The 16,505-nt window shown below is 33.2% G+C and overlaps 3 protein-coding genes across 4 annotated transcripts in view; all 3 read left to right on the top strand.

The window, feature by feature from the left end:
• The first annotated feature begins 2,651 nt into the window (after positions 1–2,651).
• On the top strand, positions 2,652–9,893 carry LOC130827145 (adrenodoxin-like protein 2, mitochondrial). Of its 2 annotated transcripts, XM_057692789.1 has the most exons (9): positions 2,796–2,985; positions 3,359–3,447; positions 5,848–6,094; positions 6,763–6,845; positions 8,751–8,818; positions 8,941–9,047; positions 9,138–9,187; positions 9,302–9,384; positions 9,470–9,893. In XM_057692789.1, the coding sequence occupies exons 4-9, from the start codon at positions 6,795–6,797 to the stop codon at positions 9,582–9,584; spliced, it is 474 nt and encodes a 157-aa protein (XP_057548772.1). In that variant the 5' UTR covers positions 2,796–2,985; positions 3,359–3,447; positions 5,848–6,094; positions 6,763–6,794; the 3' UTR covers positions 9,585–9,893. The 2 variants fall into 2 exon arrangements, with proteins under 2 accessions (XP_057548771.1, XP_057548772.1); XM_057692788.1 differs by lacking the exon at positions 5,848–6,094 and having other exon boundaries at positions 2,652–2,985; positions 9,470–9,891.
• A 157-nt stretch (positions 9,894–10,050) lies between these two features.
• Positions 10,051–12,263, top strand: LOC130827144 (transcription repressor OFP17). Its single transcript, XM_057692787.1, has one exon. The coding sequence runs from the start codon at positions 10,657–10,659 to the stop codon at positions 11,386–11,388; it is 732 nt and encodes a 243-aa protein (XP_057548770.1). The 5' UTR covers positions 10,051–10,656; the 3' UTR covers positions 11,389–12,263.
• Positions 12,264–13,260: 997 nt separating this feature from the next.
• The window catches only part of LOC130827325 (trihelix transcription factor ASIL2-like), a 3,335-nt gene continuing 90 nt past the window's right edge, over positions 13,261–16,505 (top strand). Inside the window, exons 1-2 of the mRNA XM_057693005.1 lie at positions 13,261–15,071; positions 15,768–16,505. The exon at positions 15,768–16,505 is cut by the window's right edge and continues 90 nt beyond it. Of these exons, the coding sequence (XP_057548988.1) occupies positions 13,614–15,035 (1,422 nt within the window). The 5' untranslated portion in view covers positions 13,261–13,613 and the 3' untranslated portion in view covers positions 15,036–15,071; positions 15,768–16,505. The remainder of the gene's footprint in view (positions 15,072–15,767) is intronic.

The raw sequence follows: 16,505 nt of genomic DNA, 5'->3' as shown, positions 1-16,505 counted from the left end.
AATCTACAACGCACCCAGTATTTCTAAGATTAATACTCTAATATTATTGTTTTTGTTGATAAATCAAGCGGTCAAATCTATAATTTTGACAATTGTAGCTATATGAATATGCCAAAGGCGTACCGCACGGTGCGTAAGATGCTGTGTTATACAAATGACCAAGTTGAAAAGCGAAAAGCATAAAGTTTTCAATTTGGTAGGAAACACAATCTCTTCACACATGGATTGCCTACACCAATAAGATACTTGGTAGCCACCCCCTCACTAGATGTTTTATATTTTTCCTATTCCTATTTTAGATTCTTTTTAGTATTGTCAATTCTTCAATTATCATCTATTTGATTGTGCCTTCTTGTGCTTTTTTGATTAATTATCAATTATGATACTTGAAAATAGCATTGAAAATAGATTTGAAAAATATGTTACAGTATATAACATGTCTTGGGGTATTATCCATCAACTTAAATTTTTGGTTGAGATGATTCCTTGACATGGTATCAGAAGTTAGTATGACAAGAGATCACAGGTTCGAATCTCAACCACTCCTCATTTAAAGTGGAATATTCAGCGCAAGGTATAAGGAGGGTCTGTGTTGCATCTACACTTCTAATCCTAAGGGCTCTCGTGTGAGGGGACGTGTTAGAGTATATAACATATCCTGGGGCATCAACCATCGGCTTAAGCTTTTGGTTGAGATAGTTCCTTGACAAAATATCGGTATGAAATATATAGGTTTCATAATTTAATATATATAAAAGTTTAATGAAAGATAGAGTTGAAGAAAAGGGGAAGTTAAAGGCACTATTTTTTTGATTTTCTTTTTGTAATTTCAATTGAATCTAATGTTTTCTTATAAGTAAAATAATATTAAAAATTTATTAAATTGTACTGATTTATAATTTTTTTATTTGGTGAGAAGCAAAGTAATTTGAGAGTTGATATTTGTTTCTATATTCCTTATATTAATGTTTGGAAAATTTTATTTTATCAAATTCTTAGGTTGTTGGCAGTCATCTTCAATTTTTTTCATTCAATTTGGCTTATGCTTCACATAATTTTATTGCACCATTTAAACTTTTGTTCAAGTATTTAAAATGGCCTCAAACATTTACTTCGCACATAAGTCATCATTTAAAAAAATTTTAATCTAATATTGCAAGGAAAGTCAAATACCAATTAGCAAACTTCATTGCAAGGTTTGTACATCTTCGATCATCTCTTATTTTTCAAATACTTAATGCTATTTAATATGTATAATGTATTACATTTTCCATTTCTTAAAGTTATTTTCAATGGGAATGTTTAATATCAGAATTAAAAAAATATATAATTTTTAGATAGTGGACATATTATTTTATTAAATAATAATTTTAATGGAGAAAAGTGAGGACCATAAGCCTTATTAAATATTAAAAATAAAAATTAGTGGAAAAAATATAAAAATCATAATTATTAAAAAAATAGAAAATATTTTACTTGTTTTCCTTCAATAATTTCAACTTTTAATTAATCCTCAATAATCGAACTTTAAAGGGTGTTTGCTTTGTTGGGTAGTGGTGGTGTGTGTGATGGCAGTGGCCGGTGAGTGCAGGTGTGGGGTGGTGGTGTGTGTTGGTAGTGGCCAGTGAGTGTAGGGGGAGAGGCAGGGGATTTTTTTTTCTTTTACTTTTAATTTTTACTATTTTTTATTTTTTAATTGTATTTTTTCTTTATTTTAAAAAGAGTTAACTTATAATAACAAGTTAACATTTAAGGAATAACATTCTTGGTTGAGTGAAAGTTGAGATGATTTAGGACTAATTAAAAGTTAGAATTATTATAAGAAACTGAGTGAAAGGTTAGATTATTTAAGGTACTTTTTTCAAAAAATATTGGAGTGAAATAAAGTTAGTAGAAAAAATACAAGAACTATAGCAATATAAAAATGTTAAAATATAGTTAGTAAAAAATATATAGAGAACAAGAGACCATAAGCGTTAAAACAATATTAGAATAAGGATAAATAAGGTTAATTATGTTCAAAATTTGTAATGTGAATAGAAAGATTTTTTAGGATAATTACAAATAAAACGATTCAAAATGACAAATAAAAACAACTTTAAGGAATAGAGGGGAATATCATTTGAAAATATTATATTGTATATCAAGGGTGTTTGACAATTGATTGTTGGTTGTTGGCTTTTTTAGTTGACTTGTTTGACCAGTTGGAAATATTAGTTTTTTTTGTTGGCTTTTAAGCTAGCTGAAAAAGCCAACAGTTGATGGAGATATTTAGTAAATTTAGGTAGTGATTGTTGGCTATTTATTAGAGAAAAGTGGGTTAATAAGCCAAAAACCAACTAAAAAAGTTAATGGAGTAACTTTTTTATTTTAGCTTAAAAGTCAGTTTTTCCAAATATTTTTTTTGGCTGTTTGACCGACCAACAAGGCAAAAGCTAAAAATGAACCAAATTGCTAAGCAAAAAGCCATGAATCAAACCCACTCCTATGGTGTAATATGATATTAATATAAAATTATGAAAGAAAATCCAATGAAGGTTGAATCACTTCATCATCATGGGAAAGCACATTAAACTTTTAGCAAATTTCTAAATTCTCAAATAAAACGATTTTATAGTGAGATAATTTTTATTAGGTTAATTTAATATATACTTATTTATAATTTTAAAAGTGATTTTTTTTATCGTTTTAGATTAATATCTTTTAATAGTTTTACTGATCATTTATAATTTTAATTAAAGATTTAATTAAAGTTATTAATTAAAAAAATAAGTTAATTGTATGAGGTGTTATTGAAAACTTGGTCAACTAAATTAGAGAAAGAAGATTTAGAGGGAGTGAAACATAAAATAGGGGAGGGTAATCAGCCAATCATCGAAAACCCCTGAATCCAAAAATCAAGTCTTTTCCGGTGCTGATCTGCTCAACCTTTTGCGCCGTTGTTCCTGCACCCTCCGCCGTTGCTGGTCACTGAAACTTTTTGAGGTCGCATATTTTTTAAATTTAAACAATTAATGCAGAAGAAGAATTGACAATTAATTGATTATGATTACTGTCCATTTATACCTGTGGTTTTCTGTTAATTTAATCCAATTTTGATCGATATCTTTCTTTCCTTTTTATTCATTTTATTTTTGTCAATGTATTCATTTTAGTTCATCTACAAACTAATTGAGATTTGAAATTTATGAATTTGTTAATATTTGGAAATGATTAAAATGTGTTATTAAGTTTCATGTTGATGAAGTCAATCCATGTAAAAATTTCTTTGATTTATGCTACAAGTTGCTATTTTGTATGCTTAAGTTGCTCATTTTAAGTTTATTGAACCATTTTTGTTATTTTTTTCTATTTTCAGATTTTGAGTTTTGGAATAACCCGCCAAAAATATGTGGGTTTCTAGAATTTCTAGAATTGGAGCTCAGGCAATCAAGAAATTTGCTCAAGGTTTGTTTTCTGAATTATTTAGAGCTTTCATTATTTGTTACTGCTTATATGTATTATGTGGTGTGATTTTTGTTCTTTGTATGCCTTACTCAACAATGTTTGGGTTTCGGTCATTACATTTTGTTATGTGAGTTCTCTAAAACAATCTACCTTAGGAGATGAAAGTGTGCATTATGAATTGATGTGAAACTACAATGAAATGTTTTAAGGGCATTGGAAATTATGCTGAGATACTCGTAGCAGTACCTTGTGTCAATAGTTTTTTCTTGAAGGTTGAAGTGAGTGTTATCTTTCTTGAGCCATGGATCTAAATTTTGCTTCAAATAGTTGTAGGTGCTCCCTAGTAGTTGAAGTATGAATAGTTAATACTAAAAACACATTTATAGAATGTCTGTTCTCTGGACTTTAGATTGAAACCATAGAAATGCGAAACGCAAAACTATGCACCATATTGTTTTTTGAACCATTCGTACCGTAAAAATGCGATTCGAAACATCTAATAATGTTTCGTGGTTTTTCGTTTGCATCAAAATGGTAAAACTTTTATTTTCTTTTGTTTATCTTTCTATGTTCTGTTTGTATTATGTTCAACTTCTTTGATACAATATTTTTGCTCGATGTTAGTATTATGATTACATTTGTTACGTATGATCAATGAACTTGGACAACATCATAACCCTAGCTTAGGTTTGATTGCTTAAGTTTTCGTTTGTTTTGTTTTCAAAACATTAAATTAATGTTTTTTGTATCATTTCTCGTATTGAATCGAACTTTGCTTCATGTGACATTGATTGAAACAATGCAAAGAATGATTACCTTAAACATAATTTTATTCTCGAAAAATTTCGACTCAAGTATGTTGATGACTAAAATTTAGTCTTTAGTTCTAAGAGTGGCAGAAAAAGCTTTAGATGTTTTATTTTACACCGACAATTTTGGTATATAACACCAAACCGATGTTTACCCTTGTACTTATATTAGGTTTTCTGGCCAAAAAATTAACACCGACTTTTTCAAAACGCATGGTCTCAAATAACAATGAAAAAAGAGGCATCACCAAATTCTATTAGATACGAGAACAAAACATTGGATAAAAATAGAAACAAAATGAGATGACATTGTATCCTACAAGTGTTACGTGTGGATGGCATTGGGAAGGAAGGTTTATTTTTGCAACTTTTATATTTTAACTCCCTGCTATATGCTATATGTTGCACTGTTGCACATCTTTATTTGATCAGTTAGAATGGGTTATGTATATTTTTCACAAACTCTTCATTATCATCATACCTAGTGTATCACACTTATAGCAACTATAATCAGGGTCTAGGGAGGGAAGGAAAGCGGCAACTCATACCCATAAAGAAAAGTGCGGTCAAAGAGCCGCTATACTCGAGAAAGATCCACAGATGAATCATCAGAAAAAACCTTAGTAGTCAAAAACATATAAATAAATAAAATACATATAAATAAAAAAATAACTAGGTAAAAACGAATAAAAGAATGTTATGTAAAAAGGCAAGGCAAAAACAAGAATATCAACTGGTAAGTGAAAAAGTATTAGTAGTCTAAGACATGGACAAAGCGTCTCCAACTACCCATATCCTTGATTAAGTCCTTAGAAATGTATAGGTCATGCAAGTTATTCTTTATATGTTCTACAAACTACTACTAAATAATAAGTTGTGTGGATAGAGACTTGAGAGTAATGGGAAGGAAGGAGGGAAGGGAAGGTGGAGAGGGGGTGATTAGTGAACATAATTCGCTAGTTGGTTCGCCTTTTGGATTCGTGATTCACTAAAATGGTTCAAAAATAGCCTAAAATCGACCATAATTCGTTTTTTTTCGATTCGCGATTCGCAAGGCCGATTAGCGAATCATGTGATACTGGGGGTGATCAAAGCATTTCTCTTCTTTGGATAGAATAGAAGTAATTAAATGATTACATATTGGTTCTTATCTCTATATTCTATTTTTTTTGTAGGAGAATGAACATGTCATTATGAGAAGTTGTTGGTTTTAATGAAAACAAGGGTTAGTGGTACACTACACTTTATAGGGATACTAATTAAACAAGGTCTAGGAGATCAAAACATGTAGAAGGAAGAGGTTGTGGAGGAAGATCATACAAAAAAATCTTATTTGTGGTCACGGAAACCACTTTTGTGGTCATTGGGAATTTGTATTAACCCATATTATGGTCTTAATAAGCTCAAATACATCACAATGTGGACATAATATGGTGGTGCAACCTTTATTTGGAACACATGGGGGGATTAAAACTTTGGATGATAGAAATGAATACATTTTGAATCTTATCATTATATTATATCCTAATTAGTTTTGTAGGTGAATGAATGTGCCATAATGTGGAAAGTTGTTGGTCTTAATGATTTCTAGGGTCGGTAGTACGCTGAATGGTGAGAAGAGTTAAGCAGGGTCCAAGGAGATGGAGATTGATGGTCTTAAAAATTTGCGCTGTAAGAAGTGCAATTTCTATGTCAATATGTCATCCTCGAGCTTAATTTACTTATGAGGGTAATTGATACCAAATCCAAGAGTGTTGCATTTGTCATATTTGAACGTGAATTGATAATACTTTATTGATAATCCGCTTCATGTATCTGAGATTTGAGAACAACTAAAGGTAATTTATTAACTTTATATCATAAGTAGTCTTACTATCATGGAATTGCTAATATTAATTTGATTGTTATGCCTGCTCATTTACCAAGAGACTAAAACCCATATTAACCAGACAACTTTAGTTTAAATTAAAATCTTACATCATAAATTTTAACACAACTATGAGTAATTAAATATATTGTTGTCAAAGAAGAGAAAGAGAAATGGGTAGGAAATTGAATGTAGGAGGTTAGAGATCACTTACTAAGAACAATTTCCTTCACTATCTCTCCAAATTTGGAGAGCATTGTTTCGCAATAAGAGAGCTTTGTATAGCGTCTCTTCCTTTCCATCCAAATTTCTTCTTCTCAACAAGCTGAAAAAGTCATTTTTCCTGTAATTATAATTAATCTTAAACTATGCGTGAGCTTTAAAGTCTAGAGCAAGAAAACAAAAGGACAAGGAATACAAAATGCCATGATGACGCTAGGAACAAAGTATCAATTACCAAACATCAGAGAATTTTTTGTAAAATTTCATGATAAGCAATAGTAAAAATGGTTTGTTGGTCTTTGTGACTTGTTATGATTGTGGTTGCCTGGTCGAAGTACCTTCTTTGGGTTTCCTGTAAGATGAGTATACGTAGAGTTTTCTATCCAGCTTATAACTTCAAGCTTATCATTTTGCTAGGGCAATTGACATACACACCAAGGACCCGATATATGCATTCATCTTTTAGCAGAATACAAACTTTGCTTCAACCCCCTCAGCAGGTTTTTTTTTTCCTCTCTTTCTGCAATTGTTCAAGTACACACCCCTGAATACATATTCAATATTCTATCCAAGTTTCATTGTTAGCAGCACTGGAAGCATAGGTTATTCCTTTTTCCTTTGAATGTATAGCATTTGTTATGGAAAACTTTTTAATGATTTGAATTTAGTTGGCAATGTTATGAAAGTTCTTTTGGTATCGTAAATTCACTGCTAAACTATAGTTGAATTAAAAAAAAGTTAATTTGCATGTAGCTGGAAGCTAGTGGCCGCTAAACATGGCACCCTGATCTTTCTTATGCAGGGAACTCTAAGCTGGCTTATTTCTTATAACTGATTTAATAGAAGATTATCAGTTTGCTTTAGCAAAAAATTTAGGAACCAGCGAAAGGGTATTAGAAGGTTTAAGCAGGTAAATAATTATCAGATTGCTTTAATAGAAGATTATCATATTGCTTTAGTAAAAGACGTAGAAAGTTTATAGAAGATTATGAGATTGCTTTAGTAAAGAATTTAGGAACTTAGGATCCTATTATAGCTTTTTAGAGGATCAATACAGGACAGTTTTTTGTTATCTATGTTCGTGTAATGAAAGCTATGTTTACCTCATCTAGTAATCTTTATGTGATGCAAATAGACAATGTAGGATGATGTAAGAAGTAAGAACTTTCTCATGTGGACCTTTTTCGGTAGAATATTTAGAGGTTTTGCCAGCGTTTCTTAATGTATTCCTTGGATGCTTGACTATGTAGGTACAATATGTTTAGATAGGACGAAATGGAAGGAACGGAAATTGAGGGAAATGGAGGGATTGCATTTCCCTAATTTGGATACCAATAGGAGAAGAGAGGGAAGTGGAGGGAAGTGGAGGGAAGAAAATTGAAAGGAATTCACATTTTAAATAAAACAAATCCTTCCAACATTGGAATGATCTGGAAGGAAAACACATACATCCTTCCTCTCCTCCCCTCCCCTTCCTTTCCCTTCCCTTATTTTCCTTCCAAAAATATTATTCAAACATAGTGTTAGTGTTTAGGAGTTGCAAAGTTAAGATAAGACATCTTGATCAAGAGAAGTTAAGGGAGGAATTTAGGCTAGGTTTAGGCCTGTGAAATAATATAAGAATGCAGTATTTCCTGTAGTAAGATTAACAAGCTGCACAACAACATAGACTTGCTTTGAGCAAAACTATATTTTTTTTGTGAAATATTCGTATTTCTTGAGTGCATTAGTACAAACCTTCTCTTGTGTAAACTTATATCGGTCACTTGAGTTGCTCAAAGGACTTTGAATGTAGCGTGAAGAATATCCTTAAAACCCCATTTTACCTGGCTTTGTGATAGAGTAGATTGGTACATTCCCTTCAACCCCATTTTCGAGAACTTTTGCTCTACCAAAAGCTCAATCAAAATTAGAAACAATCCTAATCTACCCAAATCCACATCAAATTTTTGATTTTTTTTTCCTATTCCCAATTTATTTTTGTATTTTTGCCTTTTTGATTGGTGTGATTGCTTGACTTTCTTGTGTAATGTTGTAAACTAAAACTCAGTTGCGTTATTTGAGACAAGGTTTGAAAAGTAATGATCTTGAGAATCTCATCTGATTTCGGTAGGATGTTGATATGGTTCACAACTGCCAAACTGGCTGCTTCACGCTTTATTGTGCTGTTTTTAAAACGACGTTACGACTTGCTTAAACTGTTTACAGTAAAATTGAAAAACTGTTACAACCTAGCCGTCTTGCAACGTAACAGCTGCATTTGCACCATGCTCATCCCTCTCCTTTCCTCCATTTTATCTGAGCATATTTAATATATCTATAGTTTCTACTTCTATCTCTTTAGTTTAAAGATTATATACTATCTACTCATACGCCGATATGCTTATAATGTGGTATTCTTTTAGATGCCTCGATATTGCTGTACCACGTCTGCTGCTGATTCATCCAAGGATGAAAATGGAGAAGTGCATGCGTAGTTATCTTTTCCTTTATCCACTTTTATAGTTCAAGTGCATTTATTATCTGTTGTTCTATCGTGTATGTTACTTGCTGCTCTAGTTGTGTTTCTTTTACTCTTCTATTGTACGACTACAGAATAAACGTGACATTTGTTGAAACGGATGGAACAGAGATACACACTAAGGTTCCTGTCGGAACAAACCTTTTAGAAGCCGCTCTTTCGAATGACATTGAGCTAGAAGGTAAACTATCTACTTGTCTTGAAAGTATGTTATCCTTGAATTTGAATTTCTTAGGGTACCATCTTTCGACTTGTATTTCTGTCTTTGCAGGAGCATGCGAAGGATCCTGTGCATGTTCAACGTGTCATCTTATTGTAATGGTAAGACCGTCTTTATCTCGTATATATTTTTTATTTTTGGTGAAATGTAGGAGTACGTTGTTACCTGATCGACCCAATTACTTCAAGCTATTTAAATCTGATTCGTTTTTTCAGGATGTGGACTACTACAACAAACTGCCAGACCCATCCGACGAGGAAAATGACATGTTAGACCTAGCCTTTGGTCTTACGGATACGTGAGTACATCTTCATTATTACTTTGTTCAATCAGTCTTAGAACTATTTTTTCCTGGTTCTAGCTCTCTGTGATTGCTTGTTTAGGTCTCGTCTGGGTTGCCAAATCACAGCGAAACCTGAATTAGATGGAATTCGCCTTGCTTTGCCAACGGCCACCATAAACTTTGCTGTTGATGGATACAAACCGAAACCTCATTAGGTTGTTTAATGACTATGATACAGAGGTACAAAATCAGTCATTAGTTGCACCAATTACTATCTGTAGAATAAAGATTGATCAGGCATATACTGTGTCTGATTGCTTTTTCTTGCTAAATACCGAACAATTGAAGTCCTCGACAGTAATTATCATTGTTTTTTGTAAAATGATGCTTTTTTAGCATACAGCTATAGAGCTATACGGGTGTTATTCAATAATTTATATTACCGAAAGAACGAAGAGTTTTCACATGTACAAACTTGAGAATTGAAATAACGGCTATTTTTTAACAGAGGATGTCATTTACTAACTCTTGTGCAAGTTTACTATCCTTATTCTGCTTTATTTCTTTCTTCATTTTCATTTTTAAAATGTAGGAAATAGGAAACAAGTGCTAAATAAACTACTAGAATAGGATTTAAACAGCCAAACCTAAAGAAAGACCGTTTTTTAGTTTGGGTGATATTGTCAAAAGTGAAGGATTGATCTTAGCCTGAATGGTTGATAGTCACGAAACCATACTTATCAGTTTCGTCCGTATAACTCTGCCGCTAAAATTCTATGTAGAGCTATTGACTTTGTTGTGACACTTCAATGGAGGTGTCCACTCAGGTGTTTGAGCGGGTTTCGAGTATAATATCTCGGGTTGAGTTAGTTTTGTTTCTTGAGTATATGTTTATATCTTAACGAATTTTTTCGGGTTTCCGACATGCTGAAACTAAGGTTTTAGTGAGCAGTCGGCTAGAGCGGCTGATACCCAAAAATATACATTTCTATTTCTGGTAGGTAGAAGCATAGAATACTACTACTATTCTTTAAGATATCTGGTAAGATGACAGTTTCAGACCAAAGTACAGTTCATGGGATCCCACTTTCCTTAAGCATTTTAGACGTGTGCACCAGTCTTAGCAACCTATCCTTCAAAACCAAAGACAATATCATCATAATCCTTACTTCCCCTTTACTAATAGTTCATCAAATCCACCAATCAAATATTTCTCCGACCGAAAATCATTGCATCTAAAGGCTTAACTTGTGTTAGAAGCACAATTAGTTTCCTCATCATTAGGAAATGAGACTAAAGACTTTGTTTCGCTTCAAAGCGAAGGTGATTAAGCCTTGTAGTAAACTTTTATCCATCTTTAAGATTAAATCTCGTACTAAACCCAGACTCAGAACCAAAGTTGTTAGGTTTAGAAAACCGTTTTCTCTTAAAGCTTTCAGCTTTCCCCGGTGTCGCTCCAAGAAGAAATTCCGGGTAAGGAAAAGTCGTGCTTCTTTGTCGTCTGAATTCAAGGAAAGTCCCGGCAGGTCAAAGCATGCACAATCCACCAAGAAACCCGTCCAAAAGGTACGCATTGCTGAGCTTCTAACTGATCTTTTCTCCTTAAGAAAGACAAAGGACATAGATAGTGAAAGCGACAATCACGTCATGGGGGATGTAAATGTTAGAAGTGCAAGTCCATCAGAAGGTAGGCATACAAAGGAGCCATTCCCGTCACCAATAACGCCAGGTTATGTAAGGATTAGCAATGATGGAATGAAAGAGAGCTCAGATAATCTCGAGGAGGTAGAAGATGCTTGCAAGAATTTCGAGAATCATTTGGTGGAAATGATTGTCGAAGAAGGGAAGTTGAAGGACTTGATGGATGTTGAGGAGTTGTTGTATTGTTGGAGGAATCTAAAGAGTCCAGTTTTCATTGATTTGGTATGTAACTTTTATGGAGAATTATGCAAAGACATGTTTTCTTCATCTGAAGAGAATGATAGTACTCGGGAGAGCAGTATCTCATCATCAGAGTGATAACATTATGCATTAAATATCCTATACTCCCTCCGTCCCATTAGAATTGCAATATTTATTTTTAAAAGCTCTCTTATCGATTTATGTAATGCTATAATCTCAATGGGACAGATGAGTAATTCTTAACTAAGCTCATCCCTTGATTTTTTTATGGTCTTTATCACTCTAACCAAGCATAAAGATCTATTGCTCTTAAAGTCTTTAGACAAATTTGTAATTGAGGGCATATATTATGGAACAATTTGCGAATAACAGCCTTAAAGTTTATCACTTTTGCGAATTACAGCCTCAATGTCATTTTTTGCGAATTACAGCCACTAAAGTATTAAAGTTTACAAGTTCAGTCCAAAAACACAGATTTTCGACCACTTAACCTTAAATTCCGACGACAAAATGGTCAATGTTGTGTTTTGGTCTGAGCTTGCAAACTTTGATATTTTGATGGCTGTAATTCGCAAAAAATATACATTGAGGCTGTAATTCGCAAAATAGCTAAACTTTAAAGTTATAATCTGTAAATTATTCATAATATACTCCTTTATGGCCTATGGGCATTGAAGCAACCATGAACTTGTTCAAATATACCTTCTTCCTACTATCCCTTATAAGATTTTAGGAGGTGTTTGAATATGGTGATTTTTATTGTTGTTGACTTTTTTAGTTGGCTTATTTGACCGGTTAAAAGTGTTGGATTAGAAAAAAATGAATTAACAAGCAATAGTAGTAAGATGAGATTTATGGACATAAATAATAAAAGTGGTGGTTGTGACTTTTTTATTATAAAAGTAACAATCTAAATACAGTCAGAGGTGAAATTTAGAAAATAAAAATTAAATGATCCTTAATAACAAAGCTTTTGTTACAATTAAATTACTAACTTTCTACGCCTCTTTTTAACAATACTAGCCGTATACCAAAGCTCTCGATGCAAAAATAAACTATGAGTTTGTAGCTTTGCTATGGAGTAATCTAACTAAAAATAATGCACACATTTACCTCCTCCTAAGTTCTAAAGTTTTTTTATTGAACGCTAAGTTTTAAGGAAGAGGAAAGTTAAATGAAAATTAAACTCAAGACTTTAAATGAGAAATGTTGTATATGATCTAATTGAGAGAAGACTCAATCATCAAACTTTTAATTCTCTTTCCTTTGACAATTTTCAAATAAAATTGTCTAACACTGAAATAATCTCTATTGAGCTAACTTAATATACCATTACAGTCTTAAATGATAACTTACAATTTTTGAGTGACCAACTATAGTAAGGAAATTCCACGTGGTAACTTTGAGTTTTTGCTTTTTCACGTGGTAGACAATAAATCCACGTGGTGACCTTGAAATTTCAACTTGGTTATATAAAAAATGTTAATTTTTTGGTTAATTTAGGTACTCATTTCGACTCGATTACGAAATATGTGACCTATTAGGATGATTGCGACGTCTATTTTTTTGAAAAAAAGTCATTATATTTAACAAAAATAGTGTAAAGTTAACAAAAATACTTCCCTTTTGTCTACCATGTGGAAAAGTTGAAAGCTTAAGGTCATCACATAGATTAAAAAAAACATTTGCCTACCACGTGGAAAAATCGATAATTCAGGGTTACCACGTGGAAATTTTTCATTATAATATAAGAATGATTAGTTACAATTTAAAGCAATCACTATGTACTTTTTTTTTCTCTTTCAAAAAATAACTTAAAATGACCATTTATGATGATAAAGTAGTTAATTCTAAAAATTAAGCTAATAGCAGGGCGATTTCATACCACACTTGATGTAAATCAAATAGGTTCTTAACCCTCTTATTTTATTTATTTCCCATTAATTTTACAAATTACTTCCATTAAATTAAAGTATTAATTAGAAAAACAAACAAATAAAAGCTCCATCGAAACAAGCAATCAAAAATCACAAATAGTTTGACACACCAAACCCAACGAAAAATCCGGCAAAAATGACCTATAATAACTACTCCGGTAACCGATTAACCGGCCATTCTAAGTTTTCGCACCTTAACCTCAACAAACTTTATCTCTCCTGCCACATGTCTTTCCTCCGTTACCTTTACCGTCACGGACGCGGACTTTCACCGTCAATAAATCCCCTTTAACGGCAATCCAACAACTCCTTTTTCCTTTCCCTTTCTCTTTCCTCTCAAATCTCTCCTCCTCAAAAAACCCTAATTTTCTCTCTCTTCTTCCTCTCACCTGTGATCCATCCTCCATGGATGAAGACGAAGAAATCAAGTCACAATCAGATTCCCCAGATAGCATATCTCATTCTCAAGATTTCCCACAACCTATGCCTTTAAATCAAATCGCTGCTGTAACCGTCGCTGCCGCGGCTCCAACAGCGTCGGCGGCGGATTCCTTCGCGCAGAAATCGTTGACCTTGGCGCTTCCGATCCAGTCATCATCTCGCCTTGGTGGTGGTGGTGGTGGTGGTGGAGGGAGAGAAGATTGTTGGAGCGAAGGAGCTACATCGGTGTTAATCGATGCGTGGGGAGAAAGGTACGTACAATTAAGTAGAGGAAATTTGAAGCAAAAACGTTGGATGGAAGTTGCTGATATTGTTAATAAGGAGGATCCTTCAAAAGTTCCGAAAACTGATATTCAGTGCAAGAATCGGATTGATACTGTTAAAAAGAAGTATAAAACTGAAAAATTAAAGATTGCAAATGGTTATGGTCCCAGTCGGTGGACGTTTTTTGAACGGTTGGATAGGTTGATAGGTTCCACTGCCGGAACACCGAACCCGAGTTTGGTTTCGGGTTTGGGGACACCATCAGCAGCCGGAGTCACTGTATCTCCACCTCCTGTTACTGTTTCAACCGCTGATCCGAAGTCGATTCCCGTTGGAATTCCGGTAAGGGCTCGACAACCCGTACAGCTTCCTTTCTCCCCTAGTAGTTATCTTCAAACACCACGACCACCACACCAACCACACCAAGAACTAATGAGACAAATAATGCAACAACAACAACAACAACCACAATTGAGTGGATTTCGGTATAATAATAACAGTAATGTTCATAATATTAATGTTGGTGATAGCAATAATTTGAATAATAGTAGAAGTCGTGGAATGTGGATGCAGCAGAGACAGGAGCAGAGGAAACAGGTGCCACAACAAGAGTTTAGGAAGGTTCAACCAGCAATGGAGTCGGATTCTGATAAAGAAGATTGGTCTAATAATTCAGGGGATAGTTTACCACCAGATAGGACCAGGTTTCATAGCCGAAAGCGGAAGAGTATGGAGTTGAACAGGGGTGATGATCCTGGTGGTAAAGAAACTGGGAAAGGGAAGAAAAGAATGGAAAGTTCAAAAGTGTGGGGGGACTCTGTAAGGGAGTTAACGAAGGCAATTCTGAAGTTTGGAGAAGCCTATGAGGGGGCCGAAAGCATGAAATTACAGCACACTATGGAGATGGAAATGCAGAGGATGAAATTTGCTAAGGAATTGGAATTGCAAAGGATGAAGTATATGATGAAAATACAGCTTGAACTTTCCCAATTGAATTGGAATGGGAATGTAAATTGTGATAGTCGTGGTGGTGGAAGTGGTGGCGGAGAAAGTAATCATCATCATTATCATAAACATGATAATCATGTTAATAATCATACCAATAGTGATACTAGTAATTAGTAATCAGAAATTAGGACTTGAAAGGGAAGATGATTGGTAAGATCATATCTCCTTATCTTATTTTTAGGAGTAGTTTAGTTTAATAATGAGCTATAAACATGATTAAAGTTTGGTTTTTTTATGGGGTGGGAATTACATTAAAAGAGACTGATTGTTATTATAACCATTTAAATTGTGAATGAGAGGGTTCAAAATAAATTCTCTCAGTGATCTAATCAAGTAATCTGTGAAAAATTTGTGATGCTTTGTTTGTGTTGAATCATTGGTATATTATCTCTGTTTTAAATGAAAATTTATGCTAACTTTAGTAACTAATCTCTATTGTTAAAAAGAATTAGCTTTATTTTGTAATTATATTAATATTTTATATTTACTATAAGATCTCCCCTTGAAAAAAAAATTGAAAAAATAATGTAAAATTGTTAAAAAGTAGGGAAAACATAAGGAAAAAGATTAGTATATCAGATTGATAAACTTATATATCCTTCTATTGTGTATATAGCAATGCAGAATGATGCACATATATATATAGTGCAATATGTCTACAATAGTACAATTTAGTTACTGTTCATACATCATTTCCTGTGTTCATAAGGATAGCATTCCACATATGAATGCATTTAATGAATTGTAACATCACTTATAACACTCCCCCTTGAATGCATTAGATATATGTGAAAATTTTATTATGACATTCATAGCCCTAAACTGCCTCATTAAAAACTTTATCAGGAAAAATCCAATGGGATAAAAATCTGATCAAAGGCAAAAAGAGTACAGTGAGCATATTTCTCCCCCTGAAGTTAACATATGTCTCGAAATCGGCACATTCCAATCTTGCGTACCAAATACTCGAATTGCCTTGATGGAAGTGACTTTGTGAATAAATCAGCGGGGTTTTCATAGGATTGAATTTCTTGGACTTTTATCTTTTTTACTTTTTGCAGATCATGTGTGAAGAATAATTTTGGTGACAAGTGTTTTGTTCTGTCTCCCCTGATGTATCTTTCTCTAACTTGGTTGATACAGACACCATTATCTTCATAGATTATAGTTGGTGCCCTAGTTATATCGTTCAAACCACAATCTCCTTGGAGTTGGCCGATCATGGATTTCAACCATACACATTTTCCACTGGTTTCGTATAAAGCAATAACTTCTGCATGATTTGAGGATGTAGATGTTAGAGTTTGTTTTGTTAATTTCCAAGATATTACGGTTCCTGCATATATAAATACATATCCAGTTTATAACTTGGCCATATATGGGTCAGATAGATGTCCTGCATCAGCATATCCAGTAAATATGGCATCATTTTTTGACTGGAAAAATAATCTAAGATCTATAGTTCCCTTTAGGTATTGAAATAGGTGTTTTATCCTATCCCAATGCCTTTTTGTCGATGCATTACTATACCTAGCTAACAAGTTTACAGAAAATGCTATATCAGGTCTTGTATTATTTGCTAAT

This window comes from Amaranthus tricolor, chromosome 11 (genome assembly GCF_026212465.1).
Source record: "Amaranthus tricolor cultivar Red isolate AtriRed21 chromosome 11, ASM2621246v1, whole genome shotgun sequence".
Classification (NCBI taxonomy): domain Eukaryota; kingdom Viridiplantae; phylum Streptophyta; class Magnoliopsida; order Caryophyllales; family Amaranthaceae; genus Amaranthus; species Amaranthus tricolor.
This window is presented reverse-complemented; position numbering and strand designations above follow the sequence as displayed.